Raw genomic sequence first — 15643 nt, forward strand, 5'->3', positions numbered from 1 at the left:
CACTTTTACTGCAATGCTGTCTCCTTTCTGTTTTCCTTTTCCTTGGCATGTCCGTTATTCTTCTCTCATTCCCTCTTTACTCCGTCTTCCCCTCTCCCCTTCTCTTCCTGTCGTTCCTCTTCTCCCTCTCTTAAAAGAAACTCGTCGCCACAAGAGCATGTCAGTGTCCTCATTTGCCACTTTGATAAGACCGTAAGGGGAATAAATTAGTGCTGTGGGTTAGCAGGAGCGAGCGGCAGGTATGTCTGCTGCACTGCCGTGCCCCCAGCAGGGCTCCAGCTGATGGATGGAACAGCTCCAGTCCCTTCAGAAGACGGACCTGTCACACAGAAAGATGGATGGTGAGCTGGAGTTTTCTTGGCTTTAGTACCTGCCAAGTTAACACGCTCCCAGTGAGGACGGGGGACAGGGATGCGCTGGTTTTTAACACAAGGTCATTAACACGGACAGGACGGCCAACCGACAGGCAAAAGGCTAGCTTGGGGACTATTTCATGCAGAAACAAGTCATGAGCCATTTAATCTCTGTTTGTGTTTCTCTCTCTCTCTCTCTCTCGCTCTCGCTCTCGCTCTCTCTCGCTCTCTCTCTCTCTCTCTCTCTCTCTGCATGCGTACATGCATGTGTGCATTCATACACACTCACACAGGCCCCTTGATATTCAGCAACTGCGCACATAAGTCTGTGTACGTGCATACACACTACACCAACTCAGACACATATAACTCTGCCCTTTGCTTGGGCCTATTGTCATTGCATACATTAGGTGGTTGTAAGGTCTCATCTCCTGGAAAGCTGAGCATCTGAAATTGTCTTAACAGCTGTAAATAAGCTTTGGAAGGTGAGGCAGCATGTCTCTCAAAGAGCTGATTTCAGTAAGCAGCTTACTACCTCCTCATTATGTGGCCTCAATTTGTGGGATGTGACAAGGAATTATTCCTCTCACATCCCCTCTTCCGTGTTAGGATAATACTAATGTGCCAGAAGAAGTGTACATGTCGCCTGTTATTTGTTATAATGATACTTTGCATAAATGCCGGCTACTGATTGCCTTTTGATACACCTGCGAATTTTAAGACAGAAAATGGGACTTACTACGGTGCAGTGGAAAGCACGCATGCCAGTATACCTCGGCTGCATGCACCACCTACACGTAGCTTTGCTTTATCAATCATCACTGGCAATGGCACTGCAGCACATAATCTTGAACTCAGTTGCATATAATTAGCAGTGTCAGCAGCCTATAGAATAGCCTAATTATTACCCACTATTGTGCATGCTAAAGCGAGAAAAATTGCTCAGAAAATGCTTCAATATTAACTCACGGAGCATGTTTTTTGGCTTTTCTTTGTAAGGCTTTCCTTAGACAAATCTTTCTCCCCACGGGTGTCCAGGTGGCGTGGTGGTCTATTCCACTACCTACCAACACAGGGATCGCCAGTTCAAATCCCCGTGTTACCTCCGGCTTGGTCTGGCGTCTCTACAGACACAATTGGCCGTGTCTGCGGGTGGGAAGCCAGATGTCAGTATGTGTCCTGGTCGCTGCACTAGCACGTCCTCTGATCAGTTGGGGCACCTGTTCAGGAGGGAGGGGGAACTGGGGGGGAATAGCATGGTCCTCCCATGCGCTACATCCCCCTGGCGAAACTCCTCACTGTCAGGTGAAAAAGAAGCGGCTGGCGACTCCACATGTATCGGAGGAGGCATATGGTAGTCTGCAGCCCTCCCCGGATCGGCAGAAAGGGTGGAGCAGCGACCGGGGCAGCTCGGAAAAGTGGGGTAATTAGCGAAGTACAATTGGGGAGAAAAAAAGGGGGAGGGATCTAAAAAAAACCAAAAACAAATCTTTCTCCCCATAGATAACCCCAGATGTATTTAGTATCCATCATCCCCAGACACCTTTATGATTACGTTCACCCTTCTATTTTGATGGCGGTGAAGAGGGGGGGAAAAACCCCAAAACAAACCTCAGACTAAGTGAAGGCCTAGGCCATCTCGGGATGTCATTATGGGCATTAGCTGTATATCTGACACCAGGTGCACTTGTCTTCTAATGAGGACTTGGCCATCTCACAGTCATTGACTGTGAGTTGACAAATCGAGATGTTCACTTATTGGTCTTGGACAGCTTTATTCTTCTCCAACGAGTATGAGGAAAACGACATCATTAGAGAGAGGAATGGACAGCGGCAGAGTGGGCGTAACCAGGTACACTTTTGGTGAGAGGCGACTGTACATTGAGAGATTATAATGACATAGTTAGGTCTAACAGATCATAGAGGTCAAATCAGCGGAGTTCCACAGCAGTTTCCGAGTTTTTTCTTTTTTGCTCTCTTGGCTTGTTTTTCGTACATTATATATGAACACATGGTCTTCTAGAAATGCCAGTGCGAAGATTAGGATTTAATGATGTTTGCTGACTGTTCAACCTCAACCTCTGAACATGTTGAATTTTTTTTTTCATTCGCGTTTTTGAATCCTTCTTCCTGTAGCTGTTATCTGTCAAAGTGGGGGAAAAGCGCATAAGGCTTTTACTTTCCTTTCCTTTGGTTCCTCATCCATCCTTGCTTGAATATAGAGCTATTTTATGGTTTGACCTTTTCCGAGTCTTGTGGAATTGGAAATGGTAAAAGTTTATGGAAGGTGAGGCTTAGCCTTTTCCTGTGTAATAATCAGCTTTACCGCTGTAGCAAAAAGAAATCAGCACACGAATAGTCTAAAATTTGAACATGGCCTGTGCCATTGTCTGCATGTACGATGTGTTGGCTGTGTTAATTAACACTACATTATATATGTACAGTGAACACTGAGGGTAAGGCACATAAAAATTATCTGGTTCCATTTTTTTTTTTTATTTAGCAAAGCTTATCAGATGAGTTGAACAGATTGCCCTTTTGAATGTGGCTAATATTCCACATCAACTACAGTTACATATTTACTATAGTAAGGTTACAAGTTCATCGTCCACAATTCTTGTGACCAAGAGATATCACATAGCCAAGCTTCCAGAAGCAATGTGAATCAAGGTCCCTGTTACTCTCTGCTCAGTATAGGGATGACAAACCCACTCTGCATAAATTAAGCTAGTTAAAGGCTTACCATATGAAGAGCTCAATAGATTATTGCAACAAGGAGAGGAACAGATCGTAGCTCCTTCTATTAATAGTAGTTGAATTCCTTACTTACAGATTTGGTCTCAACTATGCAACCTCTGCATGCTCTGTTGTAAATTCCTTCCACACCTTTACAGTCTCTGTTTTATTATTATTGTTGTTAATACTAAATTATACCTCTTTAGCAACCATGAACACTTCTGCACAATAATAAGACAGTCTACTCTTATGATGAGCACAGATGCCGAGGGCTGAAAGGCCATATTATTTTTTCTTTCACCAATGCTTTTTGTATTCCTTTGCAGTAACCTTGAGCCTCTCCCTGGCTTTGATTGGGCTGCTTGTGTGTTTGCCTTCCACCCCATCCCTTACCCACAAGAGTTTTATCACTCCCCTTCATTTAGCCACCATATTATTTTAAAGCTGCTTTAGGTAACTGGAGAGGTAAGCAATTTTGACATGACACCCCTGAAAATTAAATTAAAAAAAAAATTCACTCCCCTCACTCTGCTTCCTCCTTCCCTTCTCTTATCCCTCCCCCCAAACCCAGCTTCATGCGCATACATGAGTTGTTTTGTCGTAACTGGTAAAATTCAAAATTTTTGTTGAAAATTCTGTGCACGTAAATTGTAAAAAAAAAATTCTTTTTTTTTTCCTCCAGTGAATGTCTTAGGTACACAAACATTTTTGTTGTGAAGCGCTGTTTTACTTCGGGGTGAAGCATTTAACAAAGATCACTCTTTCCGAAGCACCGGCACCTTGTGTGATGAGCTCTGTCCAAGATCTGTATTATTGCCATGAAGACAATTAAATGTATTGCAGTTGATAACATATCCATGCAGGGTTGTTTTATTTCTCCTGGGAATCTCTTTGTTATGCCCACATTGCTCACAAAAAGTACGTTTTCAAACGGCAATACTTGACTGGGGAGGGAAGGGGGTCGGCTGCCCTATGTGTACATATATGACGTGATGTGTATTGACCTAGGGATGCTCCTTAGCAATGATTGTTTGTTTTGATTTGGGAAGAATTGATATTTGCAAATGAGAATACAGCCCCAGTAATCAGCCAAGGAGATTGGATTTTTTCATAGTGCATTCACAGTAGCTTTAATTGTGACAAGCACACACAATAGGTAGGCTGTCCTGACATTTTCCTCTCCCTCGTGCACACAGTGGCTAATACCTGGTCCCCCGGGATTGCCCCACAGTCTGCATCTTTTCATTTTCAGCCAGCATCCACCTACCTGTACAGCCTTCTGAGCTTGATTAAATATCTGATCACTGTCCGACTAACTTTGTGGTCGCCATGCCCTGGGCTACACTGAGAAAACGGAGCCATTAAGAGTGTGGGGAGGCTGGAAGAGTGGTAGCAAGAGATAGGCTTCTGCAGAAGTAGCACACTCCTCGCCAGCTGCTGTCATTGGCAAATAGACCGGGAGGTGATTTGCACTCATTACTGGGAAATGAGTAGAGCCTGGGGATGACCATGTTACTTCGATTGCATCTGATGCGATTGGAGATGTCGTACAATGTTAATCTTCTTGCCTGTGTCCCCTAGAAATACAAAGCAAATGGAAAATGAAATCACAAGGGCCTTATGTGATACAAATAGGAGATGAGCACTGATCATGTAATGCTATGGCCTGCTTCCCTAAAGAATGGGGTTTTTACTGTACCTCTTACTGTGAATCGAACATTACTGCTGATTATTGTAGTTGCCATAAGTAAAAATATCTCTCACGTCTTTCCCATTGCTATCATCATGACCTTTTTCGCCTTAAGATGTAATATTGTGAGTCGGTTCACGCACGACACTGACTTACAACACATCTTGAACTCTTTGTAGGAGACGATAAGATTGCTCATTTGCGTTCTCACTGCAGACGTGCCCTTGTTTGCCCTTGTCTCTTTACCTTGTTTGGGCAATAAATAAAAGTCATGCTTGTGTATGATTTCAGGTGCTGCCCCTCCTCTCCTGCCCATTCCGCTCCCTGCCCAAATCAGTAGGGAACGAGCTCTGTCTGTTTTAGAGGCCATGTCATAACTGTCATATTACCCATTAATGGGTGCCCGGCTCTTTACCATGCACCATAGTCATTGTGATTTTTGAGGACATTTTTACTCTCCCCATACATTTGAAAAGACAATGGACATTCATTGTCCCGTATAAAGATACTGTTTAATTTTACAAAAATAGATTTAGCGTAGTCTTTGAGTTACTTTATATGTCATATATCTGATTCATTAACTCCGCCAGGCAGTAGCCTGGAGGGGATATTGCAGAGCATGACCAAGATAGGTTTGCGTGAGGTTTGTGTGTGTGTGTGTGTGTGTGTGTGGGGGGGGGGGGTTGTGTATCTGTCCGTGGCTAATCTCGCACACTACTGGACATCAGCCTAAAATGTTTGTGCACAGTTATGACTGTATGATGAAAAACCTCGTGGTTCTCGTGGTCATGGTGATTCAAAACCTTAGAAAAAAGCCTTATTTCTCACTATTGCTGCTCCCTCTCTTCATTCACTCTCTACCTCGCTCAACCAACACTGCTTTCTTTCGCTCTTTTCTTTTCTCGTCTTTTTCATTTATTCATTTATTTTCATCTCCGGACAATTTCCCCACTCTTCCGAGCCATCCCAGTCACTGCTCCACCCCCTCTGCTGATCCAGGGAGGGCTGCAGACTACCACATGCCTGCTCCGATACACGTGGTGTCACCAGCCTCTTCTTTTCACTCGACAGTGAGGAGTTTCACCAGGGGGATGTAGCAGGTGGGAGGATTATGCTATTCCCCCCAGTTCCCCCTCCCCCCCCAAACAGGTGCCCCGACCGACCAGAGGAGGCGCAGTGCAGCGACCAGGACACATACCCACATCCGGCTTCCCACCCGCAGACACAGCCAATTGTGTCTGTAGGGACACCAACCAAGCTGGAAGCAACACGGGGATTCGAACCGGGATCCCCGTGTTGGGAGGCAACAGAATAGACTGCTACGCTACCCGGACGCCCCCCCAGCACTGCTTTCTGTCACTGCCTGATCTAAGTCAACCATGCACATGCGCGACTTACATCTATGGTTGATTTAGCTTGGGGAGCAACAGTGTCAAAACCATAACACTATGTATTCGGGTATCACAGGCCAGAAAATCATTCACCGCTGATCTCAGCACAGGAGAACTGGAGGAACACTGGAACCAAAAATAATTTGCCTTATTCATCTCACCACCACATGGAAGTGCCATACTCGCCAATGTTAAAACACTGCTATAAAAATACAATTTCAAGAATAGGATTAATCACAGTCACAGCTGGAGATCATCTCAGTAGCTACAATAAAACATCTCCCATGGCTGAGCTATGGTTTCTTACCTTGTTTTATGAATGAAAGTCAATCAGCAGAGCAGCCATTTGCCTTCATTCATTTTATATCTTGAAAGCCATGATGTTAAACATATTTGAATTCATTTAATAAGAGCTTTGAAATTACGATAGCCAGATCTCTGTCATTTCATGTCAGACTCGGTCGCATTCGTGCGACAGTCCGTCTAGGAGGCTGCACATCCACAGACTGACAGGCAAAACTTTTTTATTAGGTAGATTTTTTTAGCTTGAATGCTATATATTAACAACTTTTTTTTTTCCTGTTCAATCAACTTGGGTGCTGTGCGAAAGTCTTATAATGGCAGGAAAAATACTGGTTTTTCTCTCCGTGTGTGCGTGTATTTCCCTTCTCCCGGTAGGCAAAAAAGGGGTGGTTCATCACCGAGTTATGACACCGGAGAAGGGGAGACACGTATGCCTGGTAGAGATCTGCGCTCTATTGAGTTCACTCCTCTAGATATTTTTGATTTGCTGTTGCACTAGAACAACTCTACCCTTGCGGAAGTGCTGAGGGGGCGCATGGGAGTTTGACCAGCCAGTCTACACGTGTTTTGTAGACTTGGAGAAGGCTTATGACCGTGTACCCTGGAGCACTCTGTGGGGGGTACTGCAGGAGTATGGGGTACCAGGACACTTGCTACAAGCCATCCAGTCCTTGTATAACCAAAGTGAGAGCTGTGTACGCATTCTCGGCACAAAGTCAAACACGTTTTCGGTGGGTGTCGGACTCCGCCGAGGTGTCCCTTGTCTCAGATTCTGTTTGTGATATTCATAGACAGGATCTCAAGGTGCAGCAAAGGTGAGGAGTGTGTCCATTTTGGGAACCTCAGAATTGCATCTCTGCTCTACACACATGATGTGGTTTTTGTTGGCTTCATCAGAACGCGACCTCCAGCACGCACTGGGGCAGTTTGCAGCTGAGTGTGAAATGGCTGGGATGAGAGTCCGCACCTCCAAGTCTGAGGCCATGGTTCTCTACCGGAAAATGGTGGATTGCTCCCTCCGGGTTGGGGATGAGTTGTTGCCTCAAGTGAAGGAGTTCAAGTATCTCGGGGTCTTGTTCACGAGTGAGGGTAGAATGGAGCAGGAGATTGACAGGCGGTTCGCTGCAACATCAGCAGTAATGTGGACGTTGTACCGGACCATTGTGGTGAAGAGGAAGCTGAGCCAGAAGGCAAAGCTCTCAATTTACCAGTCAATCTTCGTTCCAACCCTCACCTATGGTCATGAGCTTTGGGTAGTGACCGAAAGGATGAGATCGCGGATACAAGCAGCTGAAATTATTTTCCTCCATAGGGTGTCTGGGCTCAGCCTTAGAGATAGGGTGAGGAGCTCGGACATCCGGAGGGAGCTCGGAGTAGAGCCACTGCTCCTTCGCGTCAAAGGAGCCAGTTGAGATGGTTCAGGCATCTGATTAGGATGCCTCCTGGGGGCTTTCCTTTGGAGGTTTACCAGGCACGGGCAACTGGGAGGAGATCCCGGGGTAGACCCAGAACTTGCAGGAGGGACTACATGTCCAATCTGGCCTGGGAACGCCTTGGGATCCCCCAGGAGGAGCTGGAGGGCGTTGCTGGGGAGAGGGACGTCTGGAGTGCCCTATTTAGCTTGCTGCCACCGCGACCCAAACCCGGAGAAGCAACTGAAGATGAATGAATGCATGTTGCACCAGAGCTGCACAATTACAGCAAAAATTATAATATGGATTATTTTGTGCAATATTATGATTATGTGATTAACCCTGTTTACTGGTCTGTTTCAGGTAACAAAATGACTTTATTGCACATTCCCAACTTATAAATTTAGGCCTATCCTTTCTTTTGTACTTTACACATCACCTTTTCAAAAACACTTCTTTCCAACCTGTTACTGCAGAGTCATTTTTGTTCTGGGCACATGAGTATGTGCAAAGGTTGTGATTGGTTAGGCGTAATGGAAGCGCTTGTTTTAACACATGGATACTTTCAGATGCTTTGGTAAATTAAACACACCAATATTGCAGATTTATGCCATAATTAATTTTGGGGGAAAAAAATCTGATTATTTATAATTAGGCTACATTAAAATCTTTATTGTCTCATTTAGCGGAGGCTCTTATCTAAAGCACCTTTCAAGAGATTCAGAAATAAACAAATATGTGTTTCACTGACAGGCATCATAGAGCACTAAAAGTCACTTCTGGCTATAAATCATATTATAGCCGATAGTGTAAAGCATAAATTAAAGATAATGTAAAGGTGGCTGGTGTGACAAAGGAAGATGCAGAAGACAGGAAGGAATGGAAACGTATGATCTGCTGTGGCGACCCCTAACGGGAGCAGCCAAAAGTAGTAGTAGTAATAGTGTAAAGTATGGCATGTCAAGTGCATTTATTCAAAGTGTTTCTTAGATTACTAATAGTGAATTATAGGAGATTCAAACTGAAAATTAATTGGACAGTTCTACCTAATGGTATCACAGACGTATACCTAAGAGCTCACGTCTTGTCAAGTACAGGTAGAAGAGCATGATGTTAACAGTAGACACCGGTGATATTTTCGCAAGGGATCCAATTCTCTGGAAAATGCCAAAAATCAGTTTAAAAACCATGCTTGGAGACAATAAAGGGTTAAGGGAGACTTGGAAATTATTTGTGACACCCTTCGTTGCATTCTTGGATTTGTGCTTATGATCAGCAGTTTTCTCTTCTCAATGCCTTTTCAATGCCTATCTGTTTATTGCTGATGTTGCTTGGTACCTTGTCATGCATGGCAGTATAAGCAGATTTTCTATCAGTTATTGGTATGAACACCTGCATCTTTTTCACATCATTACCCCCAGGCACACAATGTGCCTTAATCATATATCTAGATATTGCCAAGCTTTTAAAATCGTAGTTTCCATTTGCATCCTTGTCATTGTGTCAATACTTTTGCCTTATTTCGAACCTCACATGGAGCGGTCCTCCTATTGGGCAACATTCTTGTCGTCCTGTGTTTTTTTTTTTTTTTTTAAAAACGAAATCAATTTCCTCAGTGCCATCCTTCTTCACCGCACATGCCTTCTGGACATGCTATTTCATCTAGCTTTGAACTCGTTTTTAATTTTGCATGGTAGCAGTTTTTTGTTAACACATTAATTCATTTATGACTCTTCTTGAAGCCCGTTTCATATAAGCACACCTTTATTCTCTCTATCATTACTGTACCTCTTTTTTTCTGCCTCCTTGACTGTCTTTGTCTCTATTTTGTAGCTCACACCTCTCCATTGAGGAAATGCCTCACTAATGCAGGGCTGGTTTAATCCCTGCTATCCTGTCAGAGGCTGTTATCCCTGGCCCTCGTCTTTACTTTGAGTAGTACCAGCGGACAGTTTTTTTTTTTTTTTTGCCTCCCTCATCTCACTAATTCTGACTAAACACTCTCCATGCGGCCTTAAGAGCATCTTCTCACCCAATCAAAGAAGGATGAGCTCCTCTCCAGCCCAAGGTTAAGGTGTCTTTCTGGGCATGGCATGACGGATGCTCCCCTCCACTTTTCTTACCACCCATTTCCTACCCTGATGGCAACCACCTGTCAATAGCCCAAACTCCCCCACCTTGATAATGATAACCTTGCCAGAGAGTGTCTTCCGTTGAGTGTCCTCGCTGCGTCATTTGAATAAAGGAAGATTGCGGTCGGACAACTGAATGGACAGGAGAAGATGGCTCCCCCTCCTGAAGTGTTAGTTCTTGCTGGGTGGCAATAAATGTGAGAGGATGCAAAATGCCCACACAACGGAAGCAAGGTCATGAAAATTTTCAAACAGTATTGCTATGCAATTGCTTTCCTCCACTTATCACATTTAGATTCTTCTTAACCACCAACTATATGGACCACATGCACAAATGGGAGAGTGGGCTGGTTAATTTTTTTTAATTTTTTTTTTATACTTAATATCTTCTAGTATGGCGGCACGGTGGTGCAGTGGTTAGTGTGGTCACCTCACAGCAAGAAGGTCCTGGGTTCGAGCCCCGGGGTAGTCCAACCTTGTTGGGTCATCCTGGGTCGTCCTCTGTATGGAGTTTGCATGTTCTCCCTGTGTCTACGTGGGTTTCTTCTGGAGGCTCCGGTTTCCTCCCACAGTCCAAAGACATGTAAGTCAGGTATATCGGCCATACTAAATTGTCCTAGATATGAATGCGTGTGTGTGTGTGTGTTGGCCCTGTGATGGTCTGGCGGCCTGTCCAGGGTGTCTCCCCACCTGCCACCCAATGACTGCTGGAATAGGCTCCAGCATCCCCGCGACCCTGAGAGCAGGATAAGCGGTTCAGATAATATATGGATGTTCTAGTATCTTCTTGAATATTCTGATATGTCCTATAGTTAGTAGGGCTTGGCGGATGTGTCCTTTGTTGAGGGAAGGCTAAGCTCGAGACCATCTCTTCCTCCAATCCTTCATATTTTGCCCCTCTTTTTCCTCTTCCCCATCCTCCCCCTCCATCAGAAGGGCAGAAAAGTTAATGGGGCCTCAGTGTACAGGTGTACACTCACCCTGTACAAGCATATAAAATATACTTGTACAGGGTGAGTGGAATATTCCCCAGTTTACCGATAACACCTGATTGTAGAACTATTACAGCCTTGTGTCCATCTGATGATCGCACATTCCTGTCTCATTCCATTTCTCTTACTCTTTCCTTTTCCTCTCTCAAGATGCAAAGGAGATTGTACTGAAAGCCCAGATTCTCGCTGGCGGCCGAGGGAAAGGCGTGTTCGACAGTGGCCTTAAAGGTGGAGTGCACTTAACTAAGGAGTAAGTATGCACCTGCAAAGCCTGCCTCCTCATCACAAGTGATTAAGCAGCTAAAATAAGAGTTTGTTTGTTCGTTTTTTATCATTGAAATTGAACAAAGATAAGACTGAGGTTTTAATTATCAGAGCAAAGAGATACTGCGCACTAACTTAAAATCCCTGGCACACAATGCCAAGCACCTAACAAAAAATCTTGACACGCTTCTAGACCCTGATTTGAATTTTGAATTTCACATCACTAAAACTGCCTTTCATCACTTTAGAAATATTGCTAAAGTGCAACCGTTTATCTCCCAGGCAGATACTGAGACACTACTACAATGATGTCCTTTCTGGTCTACCTAAGAAAGCAATAAATAAGCTACAGATCATTCAGAATGCAGCAGCACGTGTACTGACCAAGACCAGAAGGAGAGCATATACTACATCTCACCTATCCTAAAGTCCCTTCGTTGGTTGCCTGTCAGTTTTACAGTAGATTTTAAGATCCTTTGGTGTTTAAATCACTCCATAGTGCCTAAAAACTTGTCAGACATGCTTTTAATGTCTGCTCCCTCTAGATCACTTAGGTCCTCTGACACTGTAATTTTAGTTGTTCCCTGGGTGAGGACAAAGAGCTATAGGGGGGCAGCATTTTTAGTGTCTATGGTGCTCGCCTCTGGAACAGCCTGCCAGAGGAGCTGAGGGCATCACAATCTGTAAACACCTTTAAAAGAAATCTTAAGACATACCTTTTTAGTTAAGTATTCACTTAATCCATTTTATGCCACCCTATTTTACTGTGCTACACTGGTGTCTGTTCTACCATGTCTCTTATTTCCTGTATTATAATTTCTTTATATAACCATTTATTTTTTTCTGAATTATTGTATTTTAATTGTATTCTTGTATTTTCATTGTATTTTTAAGCAACTTGTATTGCAATTTTGCACGAAAGACGCTGTTGTGTGAGCATAGGAATGAAGAGACAACGAAACAGTTTCTCTTTTAAGACCCTTGCCAGGTCGTTTTATTCCTCCCACTTAAACACAGGACACACCAGCATGTAGCATGTTAATCAGCTCCCAGCTAACCATTCTCCCCCGCCAAAAAAAAAAAAAGCCCACACCCCTCGGAACCGTCATCTCATGAGGCCCGTCTAACCTCAACTCTTAAAAGGGCCCACAGAACATTAAGGTGAATGTCTCAAGTTCTTATGTGCAGCCACCACACTATATAAATAAAGTTTGATTGACTGATTGATTCTCCTCCCTCTGTTATAATGCAACTTTCAGAAAGAGGAGGCTCAAAGCACTCTCAAAAGCTACTCCCCAGAGATAAAGTAACATTCTGGACTATTTATGCTGCAAACAAATAAAATGTTGGTCTCCCAAATCAATCAGTCAATCAATCAAGTTGCATTTTATATAGCGCTTTTCTAGTTGCAACAACCACTCAAAGCGCTTCACATTTCTGGTCAAATCTGAATTTCAGACACCTGTTATAATAGAGCACAAGCCGTTTTCTATTCCCCGGGCACTGCATGGCAGCTCCCCACTGCTCCTAGCTACACAGCTAGGGTGGGTTAAATGCAGAGGAAGAATTTCCCCACGGGGATTCAATAAAGTAGTAAAAGTAAAAAAGTTTTCTGTACAATCGCTACCTATTTCGTCTGCGTAAGGTCCTATTTTGGTGCAACTATCTTCAAGTAAACGTTTAAAGAGGAATTTTAGTGTCTGCAGCAATGTTTTGCACCCCGTGTTGAGGTTCCATGTTGAGATTTTGCCATTGCTAAGGCCTTCTTTGTTCTGGCATAGAATTACAAGATGAGACAGATGCATTCCTCCAGTGATGACACATTCTGGAAATGTCTCCCAATTTTCAGAAACCCAAACAGCAACTCAACAATGCTCTCCCATTGTGAGTAATGTAGTGCTTTGATGTAATAAATACAAAAGTGAAAATCTTTAGTCAAGCCACTTAACAGCAGCCATCTCAAAGACAAAATGGTGATTTATGACAGTTGCCCTGGACATGTATCATCGTATGCCTACTTTAGATTTAGAATGGCCGGAAACTTTTTCAAAGTGAGACATGCTGGAGTTCATTGTCCCTAGACAGTGACACCAGCTCACAGTTCACCTTCCTCTCATCTATCAAAAGATGAGCGCAGCTCCTGGCTTCATTTGTATTCACTTAAGAAACCAGAGCGAGCTGTGGGAAGTGGCCCAGGCACACAGTCTGCTTTTAAGCAGCAAGAATCAGGAGAAGCTCCTTCAAAGAAATGTATAGATATACCAAAGGTTCTCCAAAAGTGGTGCTATGTCAAGATATTATGACACTGCAAAGTACTGAGGCATGTCTACTCAAATAAGAAGGACTCTGGAGAGTTTTAAAAAAAAAAAGGTCATTTTCCATTTGTGTGGTCAATAGGCTTTCTCATGTTTTCTTTTTGTTGATATAATAATCTTGACATGCAAGTCTGTCATTAAATAGATTATTACATTTATTAATTAAAAAAAACCTAAAAGAATTTGTGCCCTTGAACCAATTTTCTCTCTCCTCCAGCCCTGCAGTGGTTGGCGAGCTAGCCAATAAGATGCTGGGATTCAACCTGACTACCAAACAGACACCTAAAGATGGAGTTAAAGTAAAAACGGTGAGCCCCTGCCTGATGTTAAGGAGAGATTGATACTATGCTCTGTTTTTCCTGTCTTCATTTAAAGGTTGTCCGAGTACGGTAATGCAGTTCCACCAAATCAATTACTTCACAGGCAGCTTTGTTCTGTTGTTTTACTTTGCCGGGTCTTAGTAGTTCTTGGCCATTGTCAAGTCAAGTCAATTTTATTTGTATAGCCCATTATCACAAATGACAAATTTGCCTCAGTGGGCTTTGGTCATTTATTGTAGGTTTGTGCTGTTAGATGTCCTGGTTCATTGTTATACAACATCATCATCATCAGGTTGAGTATCCTCGGATGAATATACATATATTATACATAGAACAGGAATAAAGGCCTATTGTGTGGCCCAAATGTAGTGAGCAACAGTGGAATTTTATATACTTGCATGTTACACACAACACTACCTAAAAAGCCCCTCAAAACAAACATTTCCAGGTAATGAAGGGTCCCTGTCCTATGGCTTATGAGTAGGCCTGTTTTTCTCTCTTTCATTCTCTTTTTCTTTCTCTTTCACCCTCTCATTCTGTCTTTCTGCATCTTACTCTGTCTTTCCTTCTCATTCGTCATCTTACTCTCTCCTCCATCTCTTTTCTTCCCCCTGAACCCCTGCTTTCCCTCTTTCTTTCCTGCCCCCCCCTCCCCTTTACTGAAGTATGATTCTCCATGAAGCCTAATTTCTGCTAGCTGGATATGTACGTTATTCCTGTTCCTGCCTGAAGAGTTTAGAAGAAATTAAATGTTTGTCACACTTGCCATTTTTTATACAAAATGCCCATAGGAGAGAAAGTTCACAGACACTAGATACATTTTACACAAGCAGAGGGAAAGGTTGATAAAACAAATCCCCATGCAGTATACCACATATATGAGTATAGCCAGCAAACTTAGACAGCAACCAATCAGGATTATCCTTTCACCTGTGTAGTGCAGAAATCAGAGCTGGTCAGACTAGGCAATGATTGACCAGAAGGACTTGGAACTGGCTGTAAATGCTGTCAGACTGGTCTGTCAGACGAGCACCAGAGACCAGCTGTCAACTCAGCTAATGGATCCCTAATCTGCCCCCGTCTCTGTATTATAGTACTGCAAAGCAGAGCACACTTAAAAAATATTGTCTGTACTTGTGGCTTTCCTACATGCAGCTCCAATTAGGTCACTGATTGAGGGATAAAGAAAGAAGATAGACAGACAAAATGTTGGGGTGAGGTACAATATGGATGGAGAAGAGTTCAGGTGAAAGAAATGGATACATGATGGAAGTTGAAGTCAGAAGGAATGAGGGACAGGATGTAGGTGTTATATTTGAATGCAGTAAAGGCTTATATTTGAATGCAGTAAGCAGACACACGGAAAACCTTATAAAGTTTTTGTGATTGACTGGAGATGAGTAAGGTGTGGTGAGGGGCATGCTGTCTGTTATCATAGCCGATAGCGAAGGATGTCCATCCTCATTCACTAGTGGATAGGATATCAACTGAGCACAAGGACCCTGAATCTCTAAACACCCCATCCAGCAAGGCTGCAACCCACCACTGCCAAAACAAAGATTAGCCATTCATTAGCTGCTTTCTATTTGCACAAGTCTTTCACATGTTCCCTCTGTCTGTCTGACTTTGTCTACTTGTCTTCCACTCACTCTTTACCTTATGTCCCTCTCTATTTTTCTCTCTGTCAGTCATCTGTGGTGCTAGCATATCCGCCCATGCCAGAGTCCGTCAGTGC

At 43.4% G+C, this 15643-nt stretch overlaps 1 protein-coding gene across 1 annotated transcript in view; it reads left to right on the plus strand.

Annotated features, from left to right (window-relative positions):
- The window catches only part of suclg2 (succinate-CoA ligase GDP-forming subunit beta), a 161714-nt gene that overhangs the window by 84096 nt on the left and 61975 nt on the right, over positions 1-15643 (plus strand). The window contains exons 5-6 of the mRNA XM_056301706.1: positions 11160-11259; positions 13806-13896. Coding sequence (XP_056157681.1) covers positions 11160-11259; positions 13806-13896 — 191 coding nt within the window. The remainder of the gene's footprint in view (positions 1-11159; positions 11260-13805; positions 13897-15643) is intronic.

Source organism: Lampris incognitus, chromosome 2 (genome assembly GCF_029633865.1).
Source record: "Lampris incognitus isolate fLamInc1 chromosome 2, fLamInc1.hap2, whole genome shotgun sequence".
NCBI classification, from domain to species: Eukaryota; Metazoa; Chordata; class Actinopteri; order Lampriformes; family Lampridae; genus Lampris; species Lampris incognitus.